The sequence below is a fragment of the Salmo trutta genome, chromosome 26 (assembly GCF_901001165.1).
Source record: "Salmo trutta chromosome 26, fSalTru1.1, whole genome shotgun sequence".
Taxonomy (NCBI): domain Eukaryota; kingdom Metazoa; phylum Chordata; class Actinopteri; order Salmoniformes; family Salmonidae; genus Salmo; species Salmo trutta.
In genome coordinates this window covers 45,114,513-45,140,937 of record NC_042982.1, presented here as the reverse complement: position 1 = coordinate 45,140,937, position 26,425 = coordinate 45,114,513, and the positions used below count along the sequence as shown (strand labels likewise).

At 45.0% G+C, this 26,425-nt stretch overlaps 1 protein-coding gene and 1 non-coding gene across 2 annotated transcripts in view; one reads left to right on the top strand and one right to left on the bottom strand.

Annotated features, from left to right (window-relative positions):
* Positions 1-25,916, bottom strand: part of prcp (prolylcarboxypeptidase (angiotensinase C)) — a 39,954-nt gene extending 14,038 nt beyond the window's left edge. The window contains exons 1-7 of the mRNA XM_029716065.1: positions 25,547-25,916; positions 13,747-13,887; positions 12,414-12,515; positions 12,004-12,185; positions 7,508-7,665; positions 6,429-6,598; positions 1,648-1,818 (exon numbers count right to left, since the gene is read on the bottom strand). Of these exons, the coding sequence (XP_029571925.1) occupies positions 1,648-1,818; positions 6,429-6,598; positions 7,508-7,665; positions 12,004-12,185; positions 12,414-12,515; positions 13,747-13,887; positions 25,547-25,732 (1,110 nt within the window). The 5' untranslated portion in view covers positions 25,733-25,916. The remainder of the gene's footprint in view (positions 1-1,647; positions 1,819-6,428; positions 6,599-7,507; positions 7,666-12,003; positions 12,186-12,413; positions 12,516-13,746; positions 13,888-25,546) is intronic.
* Positions 16,886-16,960, top strand: trnaa-ugc (transfer RNA alanine (anticodon UGC)). Its single transcript has one exon. It is a non-coding gene; the product is annotated as a tRNA-Ala (tRNA).
* Positions 25,917-26,425: the final 509 nt, after the last annotated feature.

Below are 26,425 nucleotides of genomic sequence, written 5' to 3'. Positions count from 1 at the left end.
ATTAAATACACCGCTGTGACTCTGATTAAATACACCGCCGTGACTCTGATTAAATACACCGCCGTGACTCTGATTAAATACACCGCCGTGACTCTGATGATTAAATACACCGCTGTGACTCTGATGAATAAATACACCGCTGTGACTCTGATGATTAAATACACCGCTGTGACTCTGGTGATTAAATACACCGCCGTGACTCTGATTAAAGACACCGCTGTGACCCTGATTAAATACACCGCCGTGACTCTGATGATTAAATACACCGCCGTGACTCTGATTAAATACACCGCCGTGACTCTGATGATTAAATACACCGCTGTGACTCTGATTAAATACACCGCTGTGACTCTGATTAAATACACAGCCGTGACTCTGATTAAATACACCGCCGTGACTCTGATTAAATACACCGCTGTGACTCTGATTAAATACACCGCCGTAACCCTGATTAAATACACCGCCGTGACTCTGATGATTAAATACACCGCTGTGACCCTGATTAAATACACCGCTGTGACTCTGATTAAATACACCGCTGTGACTCTGATTAAATACACCGCCGTGACTCTGATTAAATACACCGCCGTGACTCTGATTAAATACACCGCTGTGACCCTGATTAAATACACCGCCGTGACCCTGATTAAATACACCGCCGTGACTCTGATGATTAAATACACCGCCGTGACTCTGATTAAATACACCGCTGTGACCCTGATTAAATACACCGCTGTAACTCTGATTAAATACACCGCTGTGACTCTGATTAAATACACCGCTGTGACTCTGATTAAATACACCGCTGTAACTCTGATTAAATACACCGCTGTGACCCTGATTAAATACACCGCTGTGACCCTGATTAAATACACCGCTGTGACTCTGATTAAATACACCGCTGTGACCGTGATTAAATACATCGCTGTGACTCTGATGATTAAATACACCGCCGTGACTCTGATTAAATACACCGCCGTGACTCTGATGATTAAATACACCGCTGTGACTCTGATTAAATACACCGCTGTGATTCTGATTAAATACACCGCTGTGACTCTGATTAAATACACCGCTGTGACTCTGATTAAATACACCGCTGTGACTCTGATTAAATACACCGCTGTGACTCTGATTAAATACACCGCTGTGACTCTGATTAAATACACCGCCGTGACTCTGATTAAATACACCGCCGTGACTCTGATTAAATACACCGCCGTGACTCTGATTAAATACACCGCCGTGACCCTGATTAAATACACCGCCGTGACCCTGATTAAATACACCGCCGTGACCCTGATTAAATACACCGCCGTGACCCTGATTAAATACACCGCCGTGACTCTGATTAAATACACCGCTGTGACTCTGATTAAATACACCGCTGTGACTCTGATTATTAAATACACATTAAATATACACAGCATTACCTTTGACCAGAGCCCTATTCCCTAATTAGAGCATGACCTTTGACCAGAGCCCTATTCCCTAATTAGCGCACTACCTTTGACCAGAGCCCTATTCCCTAATTAGTGCATGACCTTTGACCAGAGCCCTATTCCCTAATTAGAGCATGACCTTTGAACAGAGCTCTATATAGGGAATAGGGTGCCATTTTAGAAACAGCCTGTGAGTTTGTGTTACCTGGTAGTACCAGCCGATGAAGCCCAGGTTCCCTGTAGCCGTAGAGGAGGTGTTGAGACAGGGACAGTTTCCTGTGTAGTTGTAGTAGACTCTAGCAGCTTCGGAGATACCCCCTAACAACTGGTAGTCTGACACAACGCTGGGGTCAAAACCAAGGTGCTTGCACACCACCTGGGAACAAAACAAGAAAAGATGTAGAGAAATAAAAAATACATTAAAAAAAAGTAGGCAGAAATGACAATTATTGAAATGACAATTATTGTCTCAGTATACTAAATACAGGATATTTTTGGTCAGTGTCCGTCACATGAGGCACAAAGATGGAACAATTACTAATGAATTAATACATGTCTAACAACGGCAGAGTGAAAATACTTTACCCGCTAATTAAATAGTAAAACTAGGTAATAAGTAAGATTTTTTTTTTTTTTTTAGGTAACCTTTTAAAGCACTTTCTTTACAAAACAAACACCTCAGTTCTATTTCAGTCCAAATCCAAAAGGTTCAACCAACGTTACAAATCTCTCTCTCTCTCTCTCTCTCTCTCTCTCTCTCTCTCTCTCTCTCTCTCTCTCTCTCTCTCTCTCTCTCTCTCTCTCTCTCTCTCTCTCTCTCTCTCTCTCTCTCTCTCTCTCTCTCTCTCTCTCTCTCTCTCTCTCTCTCTCTCTCTGCTCAGAGCTGTTCACCGGTTGATTTCACTTTAAAAAAAAATGTAGTGTCTAATTTACATATGAAATTGAGTGGAATGGAACTAAAGGCTTAACTTGAATGTATAGCTCAGCGCTTTGCAAAGAGAGAAGACATATTTCATTTAGCCATGCATGAGGATGTTAAAGGATTTAACGACCTAGCTATGGTTTCCCCCCTCCTCCGCCCCAATCTCACCCTACCAGGACAACTTCTCAACTTTATGAAAGTGACTGTTTCATCTATAGTGACGATTACTGCAGTTGAGATACATTTAAAATGGGATTTTTTTATTTTTCCTTCATCGTTCGTGGGGTTTGCTTTCAGACATAGTTACTGTATTGGTAGTTGTCATGGTAGCAGCAGAGTTTGCTGCCTGTCCTGTTCTGTCGCTTGCTGTTTTTTGTTCTGTCAGTCTTTGTAAGGCTGCTGGAGAGACTGTGGCTGCTTGTTAGGACGTTGGACTGGAGTTCTGGCAGAATGGAGGCTGTTACTGAAGCTTTTGTCTACAGGCGGGCTAGGGAGGAGGAGGAGGAGGAGGAGGAGGTTGAGGAGGAAGGGGGAGGATGTCGATGGATATATGAGAAGGAGGGGTAGAGCAACAGGCATGTCTGAACCGCAGATTTATACCATGAAAAAAAAAAAAAAAAAAAACTCCAGCAATTGGTCTAAAGCATCTCCTCTCTACTTTTCAGATAGGATTAGTCTCCTACATTCATCTTTGCCAACAGATTTCCCCCCCTTTAAGCCCTCAATACTCCCTTCCCACAGTCACTCACATAATCACATTAGCTTTGTCATTAAAAAAGCTCACTGGCTAAACCGCTTAAACCACCCATAGGGCAGGCATACATTACAGTCACTGAGCCACAACGACTTCAAATGTCCATTTAGCTTCTCCGTGTCTGCTAACCTGCTGCACCACTAGGGGATTTAGGATTTATATATATATATATATATATATCGATGAGGACAGCAAATGTTTTATTAAAAATGTTTTTTTAAGTTGCACTGAAAGTGATATATTTATACTATTAAAAACAGTAATAGAAGTATGAACAGCTCATACAACTTATAGGATGATTGGAGCACCCCAGGAGGGTGAGCAAGCACTATCAGGGTTTAGGGTTTAGGGTTTAGGGTCAATGGTGTGCCTTGGTTGGTGACGTGACGTGTCAGGGGAGCTGGTACAAAGAATGATGGGTCACATTCCTTCAGCCTTCTATAACGAACCGCCCTTGCTGTCTCTGCCTAGCCGGTTCCCCCTCTTTCCACTGGGATTCTCTGCCTCTAACCCTATTACAGGGGCTGAGTCACTGGCTTACTGGTGTTCTTCCATGCCGTCCCTAGGAGGGGTGCGTCACTTGAGTGGGTTGAGTCACTGACGTGGTCTTCCTGTCTGGGTTGGCGCCCCCCCTTGGGTTGTGCCATGGCGGTGATCTTTGTGGGCTATACTCGGCCTTGTCTCAGGATGGTAAGTTGGTGGTTGAAGATATCTCTCTAGTGGTGTGGTGGCTGTGCTTTGGCAAAGTGGGTGGGGTTATATCCTGCCTGTTTGGCCCTGTCCGGGTGTATCATCGGATGGGGCCATAGTGTCTCAGCCTCCAGTATTTATGCTGCAGTAGTTTATGTGTCAGGGGGCTAGGGTCAGTCTGTTATATCTGGAGTATTTCTCCTGTCTTATCCGGTGTCCTGTGTGAATTTAAGTATGCTCTCTTTCGATCTTTCTCTCTTTCTTTCTTTCTCTCTCTCGGAGGACCTGAGCCCTAGGACCATGCCTCAGGACTACCTGGCATGATGACTCCTTGCTGTCCCCAGTCCACCTGGCCGTGCTGCTGCTCCAGTTTCAACTGTTCTGCCTGCGGCTATGGAACCCTGACCCAGGTATCACTGAGTCCTTCAGCCTTCTATAATATCATCTATAATACAGGGATCACTGAGTCCTTCAACCTTCTATAAATCTCTATAATACAGGTATCACTGAGTCCTTCAGCCTTCTATAACAGTCTCTACAGTCCAGGTATCACTGAGTCCTTCAGCCTCCTATAATATCATCTATAATACAGGGATCACTGAGTCCTTCAACCTTCTATAAATCTCTATAATACAGGTATCACTGAGTCCTTCAGCCTTCTATAACAGTCTCTATAATACAGGGATCACTGAGTCCTTCAGCCTTCTATAACAGTCTCTATAATACAGGTATCACTGAGTCATTCAGCCTTCTACAATAGTCTCTATAATACAGGTATCACTGAGTCCTTCAACCTTCTATAACAGTCTCTATAATACTGAGTCCTTCAGCCTTCTATAACAGTCTCTATAATACAGGTATCACTGAGTCCTTCAGCCTTCTATAACAGTCTCTATAATACAGGTATCACTGAGTCCTTCAGCCTTCTATAACAGTCTCTATAATACAGGTATCACTGAGTCCTTCAGCCTCCTATAACAGTCTCTATAATACAGGTATCACTGAGTCCTTCAGCCTTCTATAACAGTCTCTATAATACAGGTATCACTGAGTCCTTCAGCCTTCTATAACAGTCTCTACAATACTGAGTCCTTCAGCCTTCTATAACAGTCTCTATAATACTGAGTCCTTCAGCCTTCTATAACAGCATCTATAGTACAGGGATCACTGAGTCATTCAGCCTTCTATAACAGCATCTATAGTACAGGGATCACTGAGTCATTCAGCCTTCTATAACAGTCTCTACAATACTGAGTCCTTCAGCCTTCTATAACAGTCTCTATAATACTGAGTCATTCAGCCTTCTATAACAGCATCTATAGTACAGGGATCACTGAGTCATTCAGCCTTCTATAACAGTCTCTACAATACTGAGTCCTTCAGCCTTCTATAACAGCATCTATAATACTGAGTCCTTCAGCCTTCTATAATAGCATCTATAGTCCAGGGACCTTCTATAACAGTCTACATTTTTTCTTGAGTGGATGGTCAGGGGGCCGGAACATAATTTCAAATAATTAATATATTTTCCATAATCAAAAATATTATATATCCAGCTGTTTTAAAGCTGGTGTACAAAACCTGAAAGTAAAAGAGGCAAAAACAAAACTTAAGAACGGGAAGCATAGAAATAGCGCACATAGAACGTATCTTCCGCTTCTTAAACTTGCTTTCAAATGACAATGACAGATCTATAACTCACATTTCTATGTGAATTTGGACGGCTCGCCCAAAAAGTGACATATTGCAGCTTTAAGAGTTAAAAAGTATACAGCTGATATCATCAAGTTACATAGTACTGTTGCCATGTCAGACAAACAGGGTTTAGTGGAGCAGAAAACGCTACAGATGCACTTCTGAGGCCTACTGTGTAAAATGTCCACTCTATCCCTCTCTCTATCCCTCTCTCTCCTCTCTCTCCTCTCTCTTTCGGTATCTCTGTCTCCCTCTATCTCTCTCTCAATTCAATTCAAGGTGCTTTATTGGCATGGGAAACATATGTTAACATTGCCAAAGCAAGTGAGGTAGATAATATACAAAAGTCAAAATAAACAATAAAAATGAACAGTAAACATTACACTCACAGAAGTTCCAAAAGAATAAAGACATTACAAATGTCATATTATGTCTATATACAGTGTTGTAACGATGTAAAAATGGTTAAAGTACAAAACGGAAAATAAATTCTGTCTGTCTGTCTGTCTGTCTGTCTGTCTGTCTGTCTGTCTGTCTGTCTGTCTGTCTGTCTGTCTGTCTGTGCAGTTGAAAAGTTGTAGCTGCTGTTCTGAAGAGAAAAGCCACCTCCCCACAGGAAACATACAAGTCCCAAATGGCACCATGTTCCCTATGTACAGTCGTGGACAAAAGTTTTGAAAATTACACAAATATTAATTTTCACAAAGTCTGCTGCCTCAGTTTGTATGATGGTAATTTGCATATACTCCAGAATATTATGAAGAGTGATCAGATGAATTGCAATTAATTGCAAAGTCCCTCTTTGCCATGCAAATGAACTGAATCCCCCAAAAAAACATTTCCACTGCATTTCAGCCCTTCCACAAAAAGGAGTCAGCCCTGCCACATTATTATGAAAGATATACAAAATGTGATATATATGTACCTGTATTGGCCAGCGTGGGAGAGGTTGGAGGAAGTTAGCTTCGTAAGGATAGTCAACCATGGCCAGATTCACCCAGGTCTCTTGGAGCCAGGCCTTAAAACCATCCAAGTCCGTCTTCTTGAGCGGGGAACATAAGCTAAACTCACCGGACAACCACTGGAGACCATCATCTGTACAGAGATGAGGAAAATAGTCCTCATGAGTTAACTATGCTTTAAACTAGCTTTGAAAAAAGGCTTTCATCCTACCAATTGCTATGATGTTGTCAATCACACAGAATAATTCATCCTACCACTTGCTGTGATGTTGTCATGGGGCGGCAGCGTAGCCTAGTGGTTAGAGCGTTGGACTAGACTAACTAAAAGGTTGCAAGATCAAATCCCTGAGCTGACAAGGGACAAATCTGTCGTTCTGCCCCTGAACAACAACCCACTGTTCCTCGGTAGGCCGTCATTGAAAATAAGAGTTTGTTCTTAACTGACTTGCCTGCCTAGTTAAATAAAGGTTAAATTTAAAATTGAAAGACAGGCTAATTCATCCTACCAGTTGCTGTGATGTTGTCATTCAGACAGGCTAATTCATCCTACCAGTTGCTGTGATGTTGTCATTCAAAGACAGGCTAATTCATCCTACCAGTTGCTGTGATGTTGTCATTCAAAGACAGGCTAATTCATCCTACCAGTTGCTGTGATGTTGTCATTCAGACAGGCTAATTCATCCTACCAGTTGCTGTGATGTTGTCATTCAGACAGGCTAATTCATCCTACCAGTTGCTGTGATGTTGTCATTCAAAGACAGGCTAATTCATCCTACCAGTTGCTGTGATGTTGTCATTCAGACAGGCTAATTCATCCTACCAGTTGCTGTGATGTTGTCATTCAGACAGGCTAATTCATCCTACCAGTTGCTGTGATGTTGTCATTCAGACAGGCTAATTCGTCCTACCAGTTGCTGTGATGTTGTCATTCAGACAGGCTAATTCATCCTACCAGTTGCTGTGATGTTGTCATTCAAAGACAGGCTAATTCATCCTACCAGTTGCTGTGATGTTGTCATTCAGACAGGCTAATTCGTCCTACCAGTTGCCGTGATGTTGTCGATGGCCTTCCAGGACCTCCTGATGTTAACGTCACAGTTCAGTCCACTCCTGGCGAAGTCCTGGGTGACTATCTTATAGAAGTCTCCACATGGGACCATGTCAGGGAACTGCCATATGGGAGCAGAGGCAGCCAGAGCTCTGGAATACACAGAGAGACAGTTATAGAACCCATTGTTAACCACACAGAGGCAGCCAGAGCTCTGGAATACACAGAGAGACAGTTAGAACCCATTGTTAACCACACAGAGGCAGCCAGAGCTCTGGAATACACAGAGAGACAGTTATAGAACCCATTGTTAACCACACAGAGGCAGCCAGAGCTCTGGAATACACAGAGAGACAGTTATAGAACCCATTGTTAACCACACAGACACTAAGATACATTTCTGCACTTTACAGCAACATTTGGGGGGTATTTATCTCTTAGAAAATACAAAAAGAAGCCTGAACACTTTAACTCCTTATAGCACCTTCTTGTAATTGTCACGTAAGAACATTCAGACCAAAGCGCAGCGTGAAATCGGTTCGACACTTTATTTGAAGTGAACCGCACAAAAAACAATAAAGAACAAACGAAATGTGACGTTCTGGAGTGCTCACAGGCAACTACACAAAAACAAAACAAGATCCCACAAAACACAGTGGGGAAATGGCTGCCTAAATATGATCCCCAATCAGAGACAACAATAAACAGCTGCCTCTGATTGGGAACCATACCAGGCTAACATAGAAATAAAAAAACCTAGATTACCCAACCTAGTCACACCCTGACCTTACCAACATAGAGAATAAGAGGCTCTCTATGGTCAGGGCATGACAGTACCCCCCCCCCCCCAAAGGTGCAGACTCCGGCCGCAAAACCTAACTCTATAGGGGAGGGTCCGGGTGGGCATCTAGCGTCGGTGGCGGCTCCGGTGCGGGACTTTGTCCCAGACCAGACCACGGGTCCGGCCATGGAGCTGAGTTGAACACTGCACCCGGACTGGGCACCGGCGCCGAGGAAGGCTCCGGCCTTGGACTAGAGGTCGACCGATTAATCGGAATGGCCGATTAATTGGGGCCGATTTCAAGTTTTCATAACAATCGGAAATCGGTATTTTTGGACGCCGATTTGGCGTTTTTTTTTTTTTTTTTGTTTTTTTTTACACCTTTATTTAACTAGGCAAGTCAGTTAAGAACACATTCTTATTTTCAATGACGGCCCAACCGGGGAACAGTGGGTTAACTGGCTTGTTCAGGGGCAGAACGACCTTGTCAGCTCGGGGATTCAATCTTGCAACCTTACAGTTAAATAGTCCAACGCTCTAACCACCTGCTTTACATTGCACTCCACGAGGAGCCTGCCTGTTATGCAAATGCAGTAAGAAGCCAAGGTAAGTTGCTAGCTAGCATTAAACTTATCTTATAAAAAACAAATCAATCAATCATAATCACTAGTTAACTACACATGGTTGACGATATTACTAGTTTATCTAGCCTGTCCTGCATTGCATATAATCGCTTAGGTACACGTTGCTCCAACTTGTACCTAACCATAAACATCAATGCCTTTCTTAAAATCAATACACAAGTATATATTTTTAAACCTGCATATTTAGTTAATATTGCCTGCTAACATGAATTTATTTTAACTAGGGAAAATGTGTCACTTCTCTTGCAACAGAGTCAGGGTATATGCAGCAGTTTGGGCCGCCTGGCTCGTTGCGAACTGTGAAGACTATTTCTTCCTAACAAAGACAGCTGACTTCGCCAAACGGGGGATGATTTAACAAAAGCGCATTTGCGAAAAAAGCACAATCATTGCACGACTGTACCCAACCATAAACATCAATGCATTTCTTAAAATCAATACACAGAAGTATATATTTTTTAAACCTGCATATTTAGCTAAAAGAAATCCAGGTTAGCAGGCAATATTAACCAGGTGAAATTGTGTCACTTCTCTTCCGTTCATTGCACGCAGAGTCAGGGTATATGTAACAGTTTGGGCCGTCTGGCTCGTTGCGAACTAATTTGCCTGAATTTTAACGTAATTATGACATAACATTGAAGGTTGTGCAATGTAACAGGAATAGACTTATGGATTATGGATGCCACCCGTTAGATAAAATACGGAACGGTTCCGTATTTCACTGAAAGGAAAAACTTTTTGTTTTCGAGATGATAGTTTCCGGATTCGACCATATTAATGACCTAAGGCTCGTATTTCTGTGTGTTATTATATTATAATTAAGTCTATGATTTGATAGAGCAGTCTGACTGAGCGGTGTTAGGCAGCAGCAGGCTTGTAAGCATTCATTCAAACAGCCCTTTCATACTGTTGTCGATGTGTTCCTGGTTCGAGCCCAGGTAGGAGCGAGGAGAGGGACGGAAGCTACACTGTTACACTGGCAATACTAAAGTGCCTATAAGAACATCCAATAGTCAAAGGTATATGAAATACAAATCGTATAGAGAGAAATAGTCCTATAATTCCTATAATATCTACAACCTAAAACATCTTACCTGGGAATATTGAAGACTCATGTTAAAAGGAACCACTAGCTTTCATATGTTCTCATGTTCTGAGCAAGGAACTTAAACGTTAGCTTTCTTACATGGCACATATTGCACTTTTACTTTCTTCTCCAACACTTTGTTTTTGCATTATTTAAACCAAATTTAACATGTTTCATTATTTATTTGAGGCTAAATTGATTTTATTTATGTATTATATTAAGTTAAAATAAGTGTTCATTCAGTATTGTTGTAATTGTCATTATTACAAATAAATAATATAAAAATAATAATATATTTTTTTAAATCGGCCGATTAATCGGCATCGGCTTTTTTTTGGGTCCTCCAATAATCGGTATCGGCGTTGAAAAATCATAATCGGTCGACCTCTAGACTGGACGCCGTGCCTGGACATCGGCGCAGGGGAAGACTCCTGCCATGAACGCCGTGCTTGGACAGGGCACCGTCGCCAGGAGGCTCCGGCCTGTGGACCGTCGCCAGGAGGTTCCGGCCTGTGGACCGTCGCCAGGAGGCTCCGGCCTGTGGACCGTCGCCAGGAGGCTCCGGCCTGTGGACCGTCGCAAGGAGGTTCCGGCCTGTGGACCGTCGCCAGGAGGCTCCGGCCTGTGGACCGTCGCCAGGAGGCTCCGGCCTGTGGACCGTCGCCAGGAGGGCTCCGGCCTGTGGACCGTCGCCAGGAGGTTCCGGCCTGTGGACCGTCGCCAGGAGGGCTCCGGCCTGTGGACCGTCGCCAGGAGGTTCCGGACTGTGGACCGTCGCCAGGAGGTTCCGGACTGTGGACCGTTGCCAGGAGGTTCCGGACTGTGGACCGTCGCCAGGAGGTTCCGGACTGTGGACCGTCGCCGGAAGCTCTGGACTGTTGATGCGCACTGGAGGCCTGATGCGTGGGACCGGCACAGGTTGCACCAGACTGGTGACACGCTCTTCAAGGCGAGTGCGAGGAGCTGGCACAGGACGTACTGGGCTGTGGAGGCGCACTGGAGACCTGGTGCGTGGAGCCGGCACAGTTTTTACCAGACTGCTAGCACGCTCCTCAGGACGAGTACAGAGAGCTGACTCAGGTGGCATCAAACAGATAACACGCTCCTTAGGGCGAATGTCGTGCATCATACACCAACACAACAACTCTCTCCGTTCACTCTCCTCCAATTTCTCCCTCTTCTCCCAGATTGGCTCTGGTTCGCTCCTTGGCTCCGCCAACCACCCCGTGTGCCCCCCCTCAAAAACAAATGTGGGCTGTCCTTTGGGCTTTCCTTGTGGCCGCGAACCCCGGCGTCGTCGCTGTCCTCCCTTCTCTCCTTGCGTCTGCCGCCAAGGAAGGCGATCCTGTCCTGCCAGGATTTCCTCCCAAGTCCAGGATCCCTTCCCATCCAAAATCTCTTCCCATGTCCAGGATAGTCTCTCCTCCTGGGCACGCTGCTTTTTCCTGTTGTGGTGGGATCTTCTGACACGCTCGTCGTAAGAACATTCAGACCAAAGCGCAGCGTGAAATCGGTTCAACATTTTATTTGAAGTGAACCACACAAAAAAACAATAAAGAACAAACGAAACGTGACGTTCTGGAGTGCTCACAGGCAACTACACAAAAACATAACAAGATCCCACAAAACACAGTGGGGAAATGGCTGCCTAAATATGATCCCCAATCAGAGACAACGATAAACGGCTGCCGAAGATTGGGAACCATACCAAGCCAACATAGAAATAGAACAACCTAGATTACCCATCCTAGTCACACCCTGACCTAACCAACATAGAGAATAAAAGACTCTCTATGGTCAGGGCGTGACAGTAATAGTGACGTTTTGGTCTGAGGTTTTCATCAGGTAAAATAGCACCCTATTCCCTATAAATCACACTGCTTTGGCCACAGCCCTATGAGCCCTGGTCAAAAGTAGTTCACTATATACAAAAATATAATATAGGACCCCATGAAGACCTGTACACAGTATCTCTTACCCAACAACAACATTAGGGTATTTCATTCTCAACCAGGCAGAGAGCATCCCTCCGTAGGACCCTCCGATGGCGATCACAGGACTTTTCTGAGCTCCAAGCACAGTCCTCTTCAGTTCTCTGATCAGCACAGAGAAGTCAGCTAGCGCCTGCTCAGACGTCAGGTAGTTCAGGTGCTTGGCGTCCTGTTTGGGAACACAAAGCACGTTTAATGAATGTTGTTTCTAAACGTGTAATAAACCAACACGTTATATACCACGTGTGTGTGTGTGTGTGTGTGTGTGTGTGTGTGTGTGTGTGTGTGTGTGTGTGTGTGTGTGTGTGTGTGTGTGTGTGTGTGTGTGTGTGTGTGTGTGTGTGTGTGTGTGTGTGTCTGTGTGTGTGTGTCTGCAAAGGCATAACGGTTCATTTACACTGTAAGAGTCTTGTCCAAACGGCAGGGATTCTCCATAGTAACGATGTTCTGCAAACACCAACATGGCTCCCAGTTCCTCTGCAACGTCCCACATGAAACCCTACAGATAAAAGTACAAGTAAGGCAAAATATTCTAACAAATGACGCAAGGCTGTGTAGATCAATACATTACAGAACAGAGAAGAGTAGATCAATACATTACAGAACAGAGTAGATCAATACATTACAGAACAGAGTAGATCAATACATTACAGAACAGAGTAGATCAATACATTACAGAACAGAGTAGATCAATACATTACAGAACAGAGAAGATCAATACATTACTGAACAGAGTAGATCAATACATTACAGAACAGAGTACATCAATACATTACAGAACAGAGAAGATCAATACATTACTGAACAGAGTAGATCAATACATTACAGAACAGAGTAGATCAATACATTACAGAACAGAGTAGATCAATACATTACAGAACAGAGAAGATCAATACATTACTGAACAGAGTAGATCAATACATTACAGAACAGAGAAGATCAATACATTACAGAACAGAGAAGGGTAGATCAATACATTACAGAACAGAGAAGGGTAGATCAATACATTACAGAACAGAGAAGGGTAGATCAATACATTACATAACAGAGAAGGGTAGATCAATACATTACAGAACAGAGAAGGGTAGATCAATACATTACAGAACAGAGAAGGGTAGATCAATACATTACAGAACAGAGTAGATCAATACATTACAGAACAGAGAAGGGAAGATCAATACATTACAGAACAGAGAAGAGAATATCAATACATTACAGAACAGAGAATATCAATACATTACAGAACAGAGAAGGGTAGATCAATACATTACAGAACAGAGAAGGGTAGATCAATACATTACAGAACAGAGAAGATCAATACATTACAGAACAGAGAAGGGTAGATCAATACATTACAGAACAGAGAAGGGTAGATCAATACATTACAGAACAGAGAAGAGAAGATCAATACATTACAGAACAGAGAAGGGTAGATCAATACATTACAGAACAGAGAAGGGTAGATCAATACATTACAGAACAGAGAAGGGTAGATCAATACATTACAGAACAGAGAAGGGTAGATCAATACATTACAGAACAGAGAAGGGTAGATCAATACATTACAGAACAGAGAAGAGAAGATCAATACATTACAGAACAGAGAAGGGTAGATCAATACATTACAGAACAGAGAAGGGTAGATCAATACATTACAGAACAGAGAAGAGAAGATCAATACAGAACAGAGAAGGGTAGATCAATACAGAACAGAGAAGGGTAATTATTACAGTGTTATTGCAGAACCAGGTAATGTCCCCTTCATTGCCGGTGTAGAACAGGATAGGCCCTCCCTTCTGATCCCAGTGTTCATTATTAACCAGGTATCTCTGCTTAAAGGTGCCATCCTCCAGGAAACCAAAGTGATCAATCTGTAAGGACAGAGAAATACATCAGAAGAAGAAAACATGACCCCGACGCCATTTTAGAAAAACCCATGAAGAAATCAAGAAGATGGCTAAAATACGACATGCTGCTACTTTAAACCCAACCTCGTGTCACGGATCCTTCCGGAACGTTCATCACGCACACCTGTCCCCTATTCCCACTGATTAGTACTTGTATAGGTGTGCCCTTTGGTTCCCCCCTTGTCTGTCCGTCATTGTTACTATGTCCGTTGGTGCGTGTGAGTACCTGTGCTGTGTGTTTTGGGGCTTTCGTTCCATTGCGCAGATGATTACGGGGTCTCGTCCCGTGGGTTAATCATTGTGAGCGCGTGTTATTTATTCCAGGTTCTCATCGCTTTTTTGTTTGGGTTTCAACCCTGTGGTTTTTGTTACGTGTTTGTTTGGTCGTCGTCCCCGTGACTTAACACGGCACGCCGCAATTTGGGTAAATTAAAATCCCTATTACCCATTCCTGCGCCTGTCTCTCGCCGAATAATTTATACCAGCATTACACCTAGTCTCACTAAGATATTCATATTTAGCTTGAGATGAGATGAAGACTCAGGAGAAGAAATCGAATCAATGTGTTACGAATCCATTTCAAAGTCTCTGACTTTAACTCTAAATCGAGCCAGTTATAATGTGGCCCTGACTTCCAGTGGCATGGAAGGCATGGTATTCAGCAGGCTGTCAAGCTGAGAACCAACGGTTCCCCTCAGACAGACACCTTGTAAAGGTTCCAGTTCCCCTCAGACAGACACCTTGTAAAGGTTCCAGTTCCCCTCAGACAGACACCTTGTAAAGGTTCCAGTTCCCCTCTGACAGACACCTTGTAAAGGTTCCAGTTCCCCTCTGACAGACACCTTGTAAAGGTTCCAGTTCCCCTCTGACAGACACCTTGTAAAGGTTCCAGTTCCCCTCTGACAGACACCTTGTAAAGGTTCCAGTTCCCCTCTGACAGACACCTTGTAAAGGTTCCAGTTCCCCTCAGACAGACACCTTGTAAAGGTTCCAGTTCCCCTCTGACAGACACCTTGTAAAGGTTCCAGTTCCCCTCTGACAGACACCTTGTAAAGGTTCCAGTTCCCCTCAGACAGACACCTTGTAAAGGTTCCAGTTCCCCTCTGACAGACACCTTGTAAAGGTTCCAGTTCCCCTCTGACAGACACCTTGTAAAGGTTCCAGTTCCCCTCTGACAGACACCTTGTAAAGGTTCCAGTGTGAGAGACAGTACAGTAGCACCTTCTCCAGAGGGTGACCTCTCTGTCCCTCCAACGTGCCCGTAGGGTGTGATCTTTGTGGCCCTGGCCTTCTGCCATACACTACTTTGTACTGTGCAGTGAGTCGATGACAACCCCAATGCAGGACGCTAGGATAATTAGCCTCAATTTGTATTAAAACCCAGAGCGAGAGAGACAGTTCCAGGGATGCCACGTTAGTTCCACTAGCACATCTGCCTCCCAAATTGAACCCTATACAGTGCACTACGCTATTTGGGACGCTATTCCCTCTTCTCCAGCCTAATGCCACCACTGTGTGGCTACAGACGAGTTGTCCCCTACTTGAAACCCATCCAACACTTGATAAAGAATGTTTTTGTTGTGTTTGCACCCTCTCTCTCTCTCTCTCTCTCTCTCTCTCCCTTCCCAGCGCCTACAAAAGGAGCCACCAATTTTATGAGCCAATGACAGGGAAAAGATTTCAGGCTTGAATGTGTTCATTCATCCACTTCTGGAGCCTCTCTGCAGCTTGGCACTGGGCTAGCGGGACAGGAAAACCACATTGAAATCCAGACTGAAAATGTTTTGTCAATTTCATCTGCAAATAGTATATTCTCTGTAATAAATAAAAAATTACATATTAATTCCAATTCTGTTAGATGATCCAAAAATAGGTTTTACATCACTCAAGAAGGTACTCTAGGAAATAGATTCAAAATCTATAGCCTGCTATTCTAGCTGAGTGGTTCTAACTCAGTGTTAAGCCAATCTGGGCTGGAGATTTTCCCTGTGTTTGTGCTTATGGTTTCATAATATGGTTTAATAATATGGCTATGGTTTTATAATATGGCTATGGTTTTATAATATGGCTATGGTTTCATAATATGGCTATGGTTTTATAATATGGTTTTATAATATGGTTTTATAATATGGCAATGGGTTTTATAATATGGTTTTATAATATGGCTATGGGTTTTATAATATGGCTATGGGTTTTATAATATGGTTTTATAATATGGTTTTATAATATGGCTATGGTTTTATAATATGGCTATGGTTTTATAATATGGCTATGGTTTTATAATATGGTTTATAATATGGCTATGGTTTTATAATATGGTTTTATAATATGGCTATGGTTTTATAATATGGCTTTATAATATGATTTTATAATATGGCTATGGTTTTATAATATGGCTTTATAATATGGTTTTATAATATGGTTTTATAATATGGTTTTATAATATGGTTTTATAATATGGTTTTATAATATGGTTTTATAATATGGTTTCATAGGGGAACTGGAACCTTCATTGCGTTGAAGTCCATGTCTTACTACCAAACCTAATACTGCCACCTTGTGGTAGATGCTGGTAGCATTTAGTTACAGGAAACTCACTAGGCGATATCTGCTGACACATTTTATGTCAAGTCAAATGCTGCAAAATTTGTAGCTTCTGAAAAGCAGTGAGGTAAACATTACTTACAACTAAATGTTATAGTATGAAAAAAAAATTCCAAAAAATTCATAAATGACAAAGCCAGTGTAGGAAACAACTGATGAACATACACACTCTTTGTAGTCTACAGGAGGTTGGTGGCACCTTAATTGGGGAGGATGGGCTCGTGGTAATGGCTGGAGCGGAATAGGTGGAATGGTATCCAATACATGGTTTTTGATGCCATTCCATTCGCTCCGTTCCAGCCATTATCATGAGCCGTCACTCCCCTGAGCAGCCTCTACTGCTGTACTCAGAGTAAAGGCCTCCCTGTAGCTCAGTTGGTAGAGCATGGTGTTTGCAACACCAGGGTTGTGGGTTCGATTCCCACGGGGGGCCAGTACGAAAAAAAAAAGGTATGAATTGAAATGTATGCATTCACTACTCTAAGTCGCTCTGGATAAGAGCGTCTGCTAAATGACTAAAATGTAAAGGACAGTAGTTAACTTCATTACGGTGCAGCATTTGGAATTTTGGATGAAAAGCGTGCCCAAATTAAACTGCCGGCTACTCAGGCCCAGAAGCTAGGATATGCATATAATTGGTAGATTTGGATAGAAAACACTCTAAAGTTTCCAAAACTGTTAAAATAATGTCTGTGAGTATAACAGAACTGATATGGCAGGCGAAAAACCTGAGGAAAATCCATCCAGGAAGTACTATTATTTTGAAAGGCTGTTTTTCCATTGAAAGCCTATCCACCAAGACTTATGACCCAGTTCACGATCTCTATGGCTTCTTCTACATGTGGCCAGTCTTTAGGCATTGTTTCAGGCTTTTACTCTGAAAAATTAGGGAGATACAGCACTTTCAATGAGTGGACAGTGGAAGTCCAGCGCGTGATTGGGAGTGCGCCTTTCTTGTTTCTCCTTTTCTATTGACGAAGCTTTTGTCCGGTTGAATTATTATTGATTATTTATGACAAAAACAACTTGAGGATTGATTTTAAACATCGTTTGACATGTTTCTACGAACTTTTATTGTACTTTTTTGACTTTTCGTCTGGATGTTGAGAGCGCGCTTTGTGCCTTTGGATTACTGAACTAAACACACCAACAAAACAGAGGTTTTTGGACATAAAGAGGGACTTTATTGAACAAAACAAACATTTATTGTGTAACATGGAGTCCTGGGAGTGCCACAAGATGAAGATCAAAGGTTAGTGATTCATTTCATCGCTATTTCTGACCTTTGTGAGTCCATTCCTTGGCTGGAAAATGTCTGTATGGTGTTTTGTGGCTAGGCGCTGTCCTAACATAATCGCATGGTGTGCTTTCGCCGTAAAGCCTTTTTTAAATCGGACACTGTGGTTGGATTAACAAGAAGTTAATCTTTAAAATTATGTATAATACTTGTATGTTTTAATTATGGGATTTCTGTTGTTTGAATTTGGCGCCCTGAAATTTCACTGGCTGTTGTCGAAGTGGAACGCTAGCGTCCCAATGATACCAGAGAGGTTAATGTACAGTTCACAATTGATGCTAAAAACAGGACTCCATTCTTTATTCCAGGAGAAGAGAGAAGCCAACAGGATTTCCTGGATAACTGCTAGATCACTTGATTCCCTTCAGACCAGCCAGCCATCCCATCCTCCTTTTGTATAAATGTTTTGTCATTGTTCGTAAAACACTGCCTTTAAGTCGTTGTGATATTGTCAAGTTTGCTACCCCCCCCGTTGGTTGCCCCTACCCTACCCCGCCCTGAACGGAGTTCGCGTGCACCTTTTTTCCCCCCAGTCTATCCGGGTACAGAGATCGCACGCGTAATATATTCAAACATGCATGGCTTGAGAGATGCGGTCATCGGTCGAGTGTGTGGAGCTACCTAGTTTAACTAATCAACAGTACTGCCACTGCAGCATAACATTTGATTTAGCCCATAGGTTATAAACATCATCATCAATATGTGGTAACTGTAACTAGATTGGAATTTGGTATGTTATGAGATATGAATTATGAAAGTCAACAACAAATCAATCGGGATATTTTTCATTTTGAGTACCTGCCCCCTGAAAGGTCTGTGCACGGCCCTGGTGTGTGTGTGTGTGTGTGTGTGTTTGCGTGCGTGTATTTGTGTGAGAGTCGGTGTGTGTGTGTGTAGTGTGGGTGGTGATGAGGCAGAACCATTGCCTGTGTTGCCAAATGGCACCCTATTCCCTATATATTGCACTACTTTTGGCCAGAGCCCAATGGGTAGTTCACTATTGTAGGGAATATGGTGCTATAAGGGATACAACCACTAGTTATGGAACTGTCGTATTTTTTTTAAAGGGTCTCTGCACTGGCTGCCTGTGAGTTTTAGAATTCATTTTAAGATTCTTCTATTGGTTTTTAAATCAATCCACGATTGTTCACTCCAATACATGTCAGACATGCTTTTAAGTTATGTCCCAGTAGGTCCCTCAGGTCCTCTGGCATTGGCCTTTTAACTATCCCAAAGCCCAGGACCAGGAGGCATGGAGAGACAGCCTTTTAACTATCCCAAAGCCCAGGACCAAGAGGCATGGAGAGACAGCCTTTTAACTATCCAAAAGCCCAGGACCAAGAGGCATGGAGAGACAGCCTTTTAACTATCCCAAAGCCTAGGACCAGGAGGCATGCAGAGGCAGCCTTTTAACTATCCCAAAGCCTAGGACCAAGAGGCATGGAGAGACAGCCTTTTAACTATCCCAAAGCCTAGGACCAGGAGGCATGGAGAGACAGCCTTTTAACTATCCCAAAGCCCAGGACCAGGAGGCATGGAGAGACAGCCTTTTAACTATCCCAAAGCCCAGGACCAAGAGGCATGGAGAGACAGCCTTTTAACTATCCCAAAGCCCAGGACCAAGAGGCATGGAGAGACAGCCTTTTAACTATCCCAAAGCCCAGGACCAGGAGGCATGGAGAGACAGCCTTTTAACTATCCCAAAGCCCAGGACCAAGAGGCATGGAGAGAGCAGCCTTTTAACTATCCCAAAGCCCAGGACCAGGAGGCATGGAGAGAGCAGCCTTTTAACTATCCTAAAGCCCTGGACCAAGAGGCATGGAGAGAGCAGCCTTTAGTTACTATGCCCCCAGCCTCTGGAATAGCTGCCAGAGAAACTGATGGGGGAAAAAAACTGTGGACATATTTAAAATAGATCTTAAAACACACCTTTTTAACACACCAATCTGAGATCACGAGTTACAAGAAAGCATTTCAACTCACATGAATCACAATTATCTACAGAACAGTTGATAATGCTATCTAGCCATAGCTTTACTAGACAACCTAACAACATGGATATGAAATGTTCAAATAATTTTTATTTTACCTTTATTTAACTAGGTAAAAGTCAGTTAAGAACAAATTCTTATTTATAATAACAGCCTAGGAACACTGGGTTAACAGCCTGGTTCAGGGGCAGAATGACAGATGTTTACCTTGTCGGCTCAAGGATTCGATCTTGCAACCTTTCGGTTACTAGTCCAACACTCTAACCACTAGGCTACCTGCCTCCTCTAACCACTAGGCTACCTGCCTCCTCTAACCACTAGGCTACCTGCCTCCTCTAACCACTAGGCTACCCGCCCCCTCTAACCACTAGGCTACCCGCCCCCTCTAACCACTAGGCTACCCGCCTCCTCTAACCACTAGGCTACCCGCCTCCTCTAACCACTAGGCTACCCGCCTCCTCTAACCACTAGGCTACCCGCCTCCTCTAACCACTAGGCTACCCGCCTCCTCTAACCACTAGGCTACCTGCCCCCTTTAACCACTAGGCTACCTGCCTCCTCTAACCACTAGGCTACCTGCCTCCTCTAACCACTAGGCTACCTGCCTCCTCTAACCACTAGGCTACCTGCCTCCTCTAACCACTAGGCTACCTCCTCTAACCACTAGGCTACCTGCCTCCTCCAACCACTAGGCTACCCGCCCCCTCTAACCACTAGGCTACCCGCCCCCTCTAACCACTAGGCTACCCGCCTCCTCTAACCACTAGGCTACCCGCCTCCTCTAACCACTAGGCTACCCGCCTCCTCTAACCACTAGGCTACCCGCCTCCTCTAACCACTAGGCTACCTGCCTCCTCTAACCACTAGGCTACCTGCCCCTTTAACCACTAGGCTACCTGCCTCTAACCACTAGGCTACCTGCCTCCTCTAACCACTAGGCTACCTGCCTCCTCTAACCACTAGGCTACCTGCCTCCTCCAACCACTAGGCTACCTGCCTCCTCTAACCACTAGGATACCTGCCTCCTCTAACCACTAGGCTACCTGCCTCCTCTAACCACTAGGCTACCTGCCTCCTCTAACCACTAGGCTCCCTCCTCTAACCACTAGGCTACCTGCCTCCTCTAACCACTAGGCTACCTGCCTCCTCTAACCACTAGGCTACCTGCCTCCTCTAACCACTAGGCTACCCGCCTCCTCAAACCACTAGGCTACCCGCCTCCTCTAACCACTAGGCTACCTGCCTCCTCTAACCACTAGGCTACCTGCCTCCTCTAACCACTAGGCTACCTGCCTCCTCCAACCACTAGGCTACCTGCCTCCTCTAACCACTAGGCTACCTGCCTCCTCTAACCACTAGGCTACCTCCTCTAACCACTAGGCTACCTGCCTCCTCCAACCACTAGGCTACCCGCCTCCTCTAACCACTAGGCTACCCGCCTCCTCTAACCACTAGGCTACCCGCCTCCTCTAACCACTAGGCTACCCGCCTCCTCTAACCACTAGGCTACCTGCCTCCTCTAACCACTAGGCTACCTGCCTCCTCTAACCACTAGGCTACCTGCCTCCTCTAACCACTAGGCTACCTGCCTCCTCTAACCACTAGGCTACCTGCCTCCTCTAACCACTAGGCTACCTGCTCTAACCACTAGGCTACCTGCCTCCTCTAACCACTAGGCTACCTGCCTCCTCTAACCACTAGGCTACCTGCCTCCTCTAACCACTAGGCTACCTGTCTCCTCTAACCACTAGGCTACCTGACTCCTCTAACCACTAGGCTACCTGCTCTAACCACTAGGCTACCTGCCTCCTCTAACCACTAGGCTACCTGCCTCCTCTAACCACTAGGCTACCTCCTCTAACCACTAGGCTACCTGCCTCCTCTAACCACTAGGCTACCTGCCTCCTCTAACCACTAGGCTACCTGCCTCCTCTAACCACTAGGCTACCTACCTCCTCTAACCACTAGGCTACCTGCCTCCTCTAACCACTAGGCTACCTGCCTCCTCTAACCACTAGGCTACCTGCCTCCTCTAACCACTAGGCTACCTACCTCCTCTAACCACTAGGCTACCTGCCTCCTCTAAACATTAGGCTACCTGCTCTAACCACTAGGCTACCTGCCTCCTCTAACCACTAGGCTACCTGCTCTAACCACTAGGCTACCTGCCTCCTCTAACCACTAGGCTACCTCCTCTAACCACTAGGCTACCTACCTCCTCTAACCACTAGGCTACCTGCTCTAACCACTAGGCTACCTTCTCTAACCACTAGGCTACCTGCTCTAACCACTAGGCTACCTGCCTCCTCTAACCACTAGGCTACCTGCTCTAACCACTAGGCTACCTGCCTCCTCTAACCACTAGGCTACCTTCTCTAACCACTAGGCTACCTGCTCTAACCACTAGGCTACCTGCCTCCTCTAACCACTAGGCTACCTGCTCTAACCACTAGGCTACCTCCTCTAACCACTAGGCTACCTACCTCCTCTAACCACTAGGCTACCTGCTCTAACCACTAGGCTACCTTCTCTAACCACTAGGCTACCTGCTCTAACCACTAGGCTACCTGCCTCCTCTAACCACTAGGCTACCTGCTCTAACCACTAGGCTACCTGCCTCCTCTAACCACTAGGCTACCTTCTCTAACCACTAGGCTACCTGCTCTAACCACTAGGCTACCTGCCTCCTCTAACCACTAGGCTACCTGCTCTAACCACTAGGCTACCTGCCTCCTCTAACCACTAGGCTACCTCCTCTAACCACTAGGCTACCTACCTCCTCTAACCACTAGGCTACCTGCTCTAACCACTAGGCTACCTTCTCTAACCACTAGGCTACCTGCTCTAACCACTAGGCTACCTGCCTCCTCTAACCACTAGGCTACCTGCTCTAACCACTAGGCTACCTGCCTCCTCTAACCACTAGGCTACCTTCTCTAACCACTAGGCTACCTGCTCTAACCACTAGGCTACCTGCCTCCTCTAACCACTAGGCTACCTGCTCTAACCACTAGGCTACCTGCCTCCTCTAACCACTAGGCTACCTGCTCTAACCACTAGGCTACCTGCCTCCTCTAACCACTAGGCTACCTGCCTCCTCTAACCACTAGGCTACCTGCCTCCTCTAACCACTAGGCTACCTGGCTACCTGCCTCCTCTAACCACTAGGCTACCTGCTCTAACCACTAGGCTACCTGCCTCCTCTAACCACTAGGCTACCTGCCTCCTCTAACCACTAGGCTACCTGCCTCCTCTAACCACTAGGCTACCTCCCTAACCACTAGGCTACCTCCTCTAACCACTAGGCTACCTCCTCTAACCACTAGGCAACCTGCCTCCTCTAACCACTAGGCTACCCGCCTCCTCTAACCACTAGGCTACCTGCCTCCTATAACCACTAGGCTACCTGCCTCCTCTAACCACTAGGCTACCTGCCTCCTCTAACCACTAGGCTACCTGCCTCCTCTAACCACTAGGCTACCTGCCTCCTCTAACCACTACGCTACCTGCCTCCTCTAACCACTAGGCTACCTGCCTCCTCTAACCACTAGGCTACCTGCCTCCTCTAACCACTAGGCTACCTGCTCTAACCACTAGGCTACCTGCCTCCTCTAACCACTAGGCTACCTTCTCTAACCACTAGGCTACCTGCTCTAACCACTAGGCTACCTGCCTCCTCTAACCACTAGGCTACCTGCTCTAACCACTAGGCTACCTGCCTCCTCTAACCACTAGGCTACCTCCTCTAACCACTAGGCTACCTACCTCCTCTAACCACTAGGCTACCTGCTCTAACCACTAGGCTACCTTCTCTAACCACTAGGCTACCTGCTCTAACCACTAGGCTACCTGCCTCCTCTAACCACTAGGCTACCTGCTCTAACCACTAGGCTACCTGCCTCCTCTAACCACTAGGCTACCTTCTCTAACCACTAGGCTACCTGCTCTAACCACTAGGCTACCTGCCTCCTCTAACCACTAGGCTACCTGCTCTAACCACTAGGCTACCTGCCTCCTCTAACCACTAGTCTACCTGCTCTAACCACTAGGCTACCTGCCTCCTCTAACCACTAGGCTACCTGCCTCCTCTAACCACTAGGCTACCTGCCTCCTCTAACCACTAGGCTACCTGGCTACCTGCCTCCTCTAACCACTAGGCTACCTGCTCTAACCACTAGGCTACCTGCCTCCTCTAACCACTAGGCTACCTGCCTCCTCTAACCACTAGGCTACCTGCCTCCTCTAACCACTAGGCTACCTCCTCTAACCACTAGGCTACCTCCTCTAACCACTAGGCTACCTCCTCTAACCACTAGGCTACCTGCCTCCTCTAACCACTAGGCTACCCGCCTCCTCTAACCACTAGGCTACCTGCCTCCTATAACCACTAGGCTACCTGCCTCCTCTAACCACTAGGCTACCTGCCTCCTCTAACCACTAGGCTACCTGCCTCCTCTAACCACTAGGCTACCTGCCTCCTCTAACCACTAGGTTACCTGCCTCCTCTAACCACTAGGCTACCTGCCTCCTCTAACCACTAGGCTACCTGCCTCCTCTAACCACTAGGCTACCTCCTCTAACCACTAGGCTACCTGCCCCCTCTAACCACTAGGCTACCTGCCTCCTCTAACCACTAGGCTACCTGCCTCCTCTAACCACTAGGCTACCTGCCTCCTCTAACCACTAGGCTACCAGCCTCCTCTAACCACTAGGCTACCTGCCTCCTCTAACCACTAGGCTACCTGCCTCCTCTAACCACTAGGCTACCTGCCTCCTCTAACCACTAGGCTACCTGCCTCCTCTAACCACTAGGCTACCTGCCTCCTCTAACCACTAGGCTACCTGCCTCCTCTAACCACTAGGCTACCTGCCCCCTCTAACCACTAGGCTACCTGCCTCCTCTAACCACTAGACTACCTGCCTCCTCTAACCACTAGGCTACCTGCCTCCTCTAACCACTAGGCTACCTGCCTCCTCTAACCACTAGGCTAGCTATAGCACATGCATTTCTTGGGGGAAAGCTGTAACCTCCAGGATCTTTAATGTTCTTTAGTCTATAGTAACCTACTTTAAATTCACTTTTATGGCAGTACACTGCAGTTCCTCTGGGCAGGATGCCAGCAGGGATTGAGTTGTGTTGGCAGGAAAACAGCCCAGAGTATGGATGGCTTTCCCGTCCTACCAGGAAGCAGAGCGGATACGCTGATTGTCTGCAGACACAATACCCAGACAGTTTAGAAGTGATTTAAAGTACACAGAGAATTAAGGAAATCCTCCAAGGAAAGCCAGCGGTGCAGTTTAAAGTTTACCACAAACAAATAAAAACTACGGTCAATAGTAAATTAGGCAATAAGCGTCAATATAAACAATGCTCATTTAATTTCAATGACTTGATGGCCAATGGCCATAGAGGAACGAGATAATATATTCCCTAAAAAACAGCTATAAAATCTAGTTGGGGTAAATAATCATTACAACAACAAAAAACATAGCACAAATTGGTGCACATGTAAATAAAATGCATCAACTCAACCGTTATAACGTTATTATTAATACATTAGCGCAAACTTTTTAAAGTTGTAAAGCTCTTACTAACATATCTGTCAGAACGTGCACTGTGTGTCCTGCTAATCTACAGAGCTGATTAGTCTAGTCTCTTTGTCTAGACAGTGATTGTTGACAGACATCATGACAGCCGTCAATAACTTTATTATAGCGAAAAGAAACGTACCTTCTGGTCAAAATACCATGTTTCATAGTTGATGACGGAGTCCTGAGCATTGAGATCTGTAACCCCGCCATGCCTCGTCAAAAGTTGCGACTTGAGCGCCAACACATGAAAACAATAGAGCGATAAGATGAGAACGATAGACGTTAAGGCCGGTCTGGATACCGAAACGAATCCTCCAGACCTCATATCTGCAGTGGCCAGGACTATACTAAAGAAAAACCTGTATGAACAGTCTATATAAAGTGATCTGTGTGGGCTGCAGTCGCATGATGCAGCAGCGGTGAGTAGGAAGGAGGAACCTAGTTAAGATTTGTTGATGTTTCACTAAGAGGAAGTCAAGTTGCCTGTCAGCAAATCAAAAGTGCAATGCAAAGACAGTACAGTATGAAGAGAGGCTAAAAAACTGCTTCTCCAATAGAAATCCCTTATAAGGCTTTTATAGGCGACGTCATGGCGACGCTACGCTCATGTGTAAAAAAAAAAATACGTCATCGCGTCTAATACGTTCGTGTCGCGATGAACTGCGCATGTGCGAGCCGTCAAAAATCAAAAGACACTCCTTATATGAAGTTGTTTTTTGACGAAAATGAAAACGTGTCAGTTTATCACTTTTACTACGAGGTTGGAGTAATAACATGTTCAACGACTTAAGAAATTGTCTCGAATGTAAGTTGTGCCTTTTTAGATTTGGAGAAAATTAACAACTAACGACAACTGTTTCACTTCTCTCATTGACTTCTCAAACCTCCTCAAAACACACCAGCATGGTCTGTTCCTCAATTCTCATAAATCTCGCGATGTTACGCTTCTGGGTTTAGAAACTCTGTGACGTGTGCTTGTCGCAAATTGATGAACAATGAAGCTATTATGTAACATTGA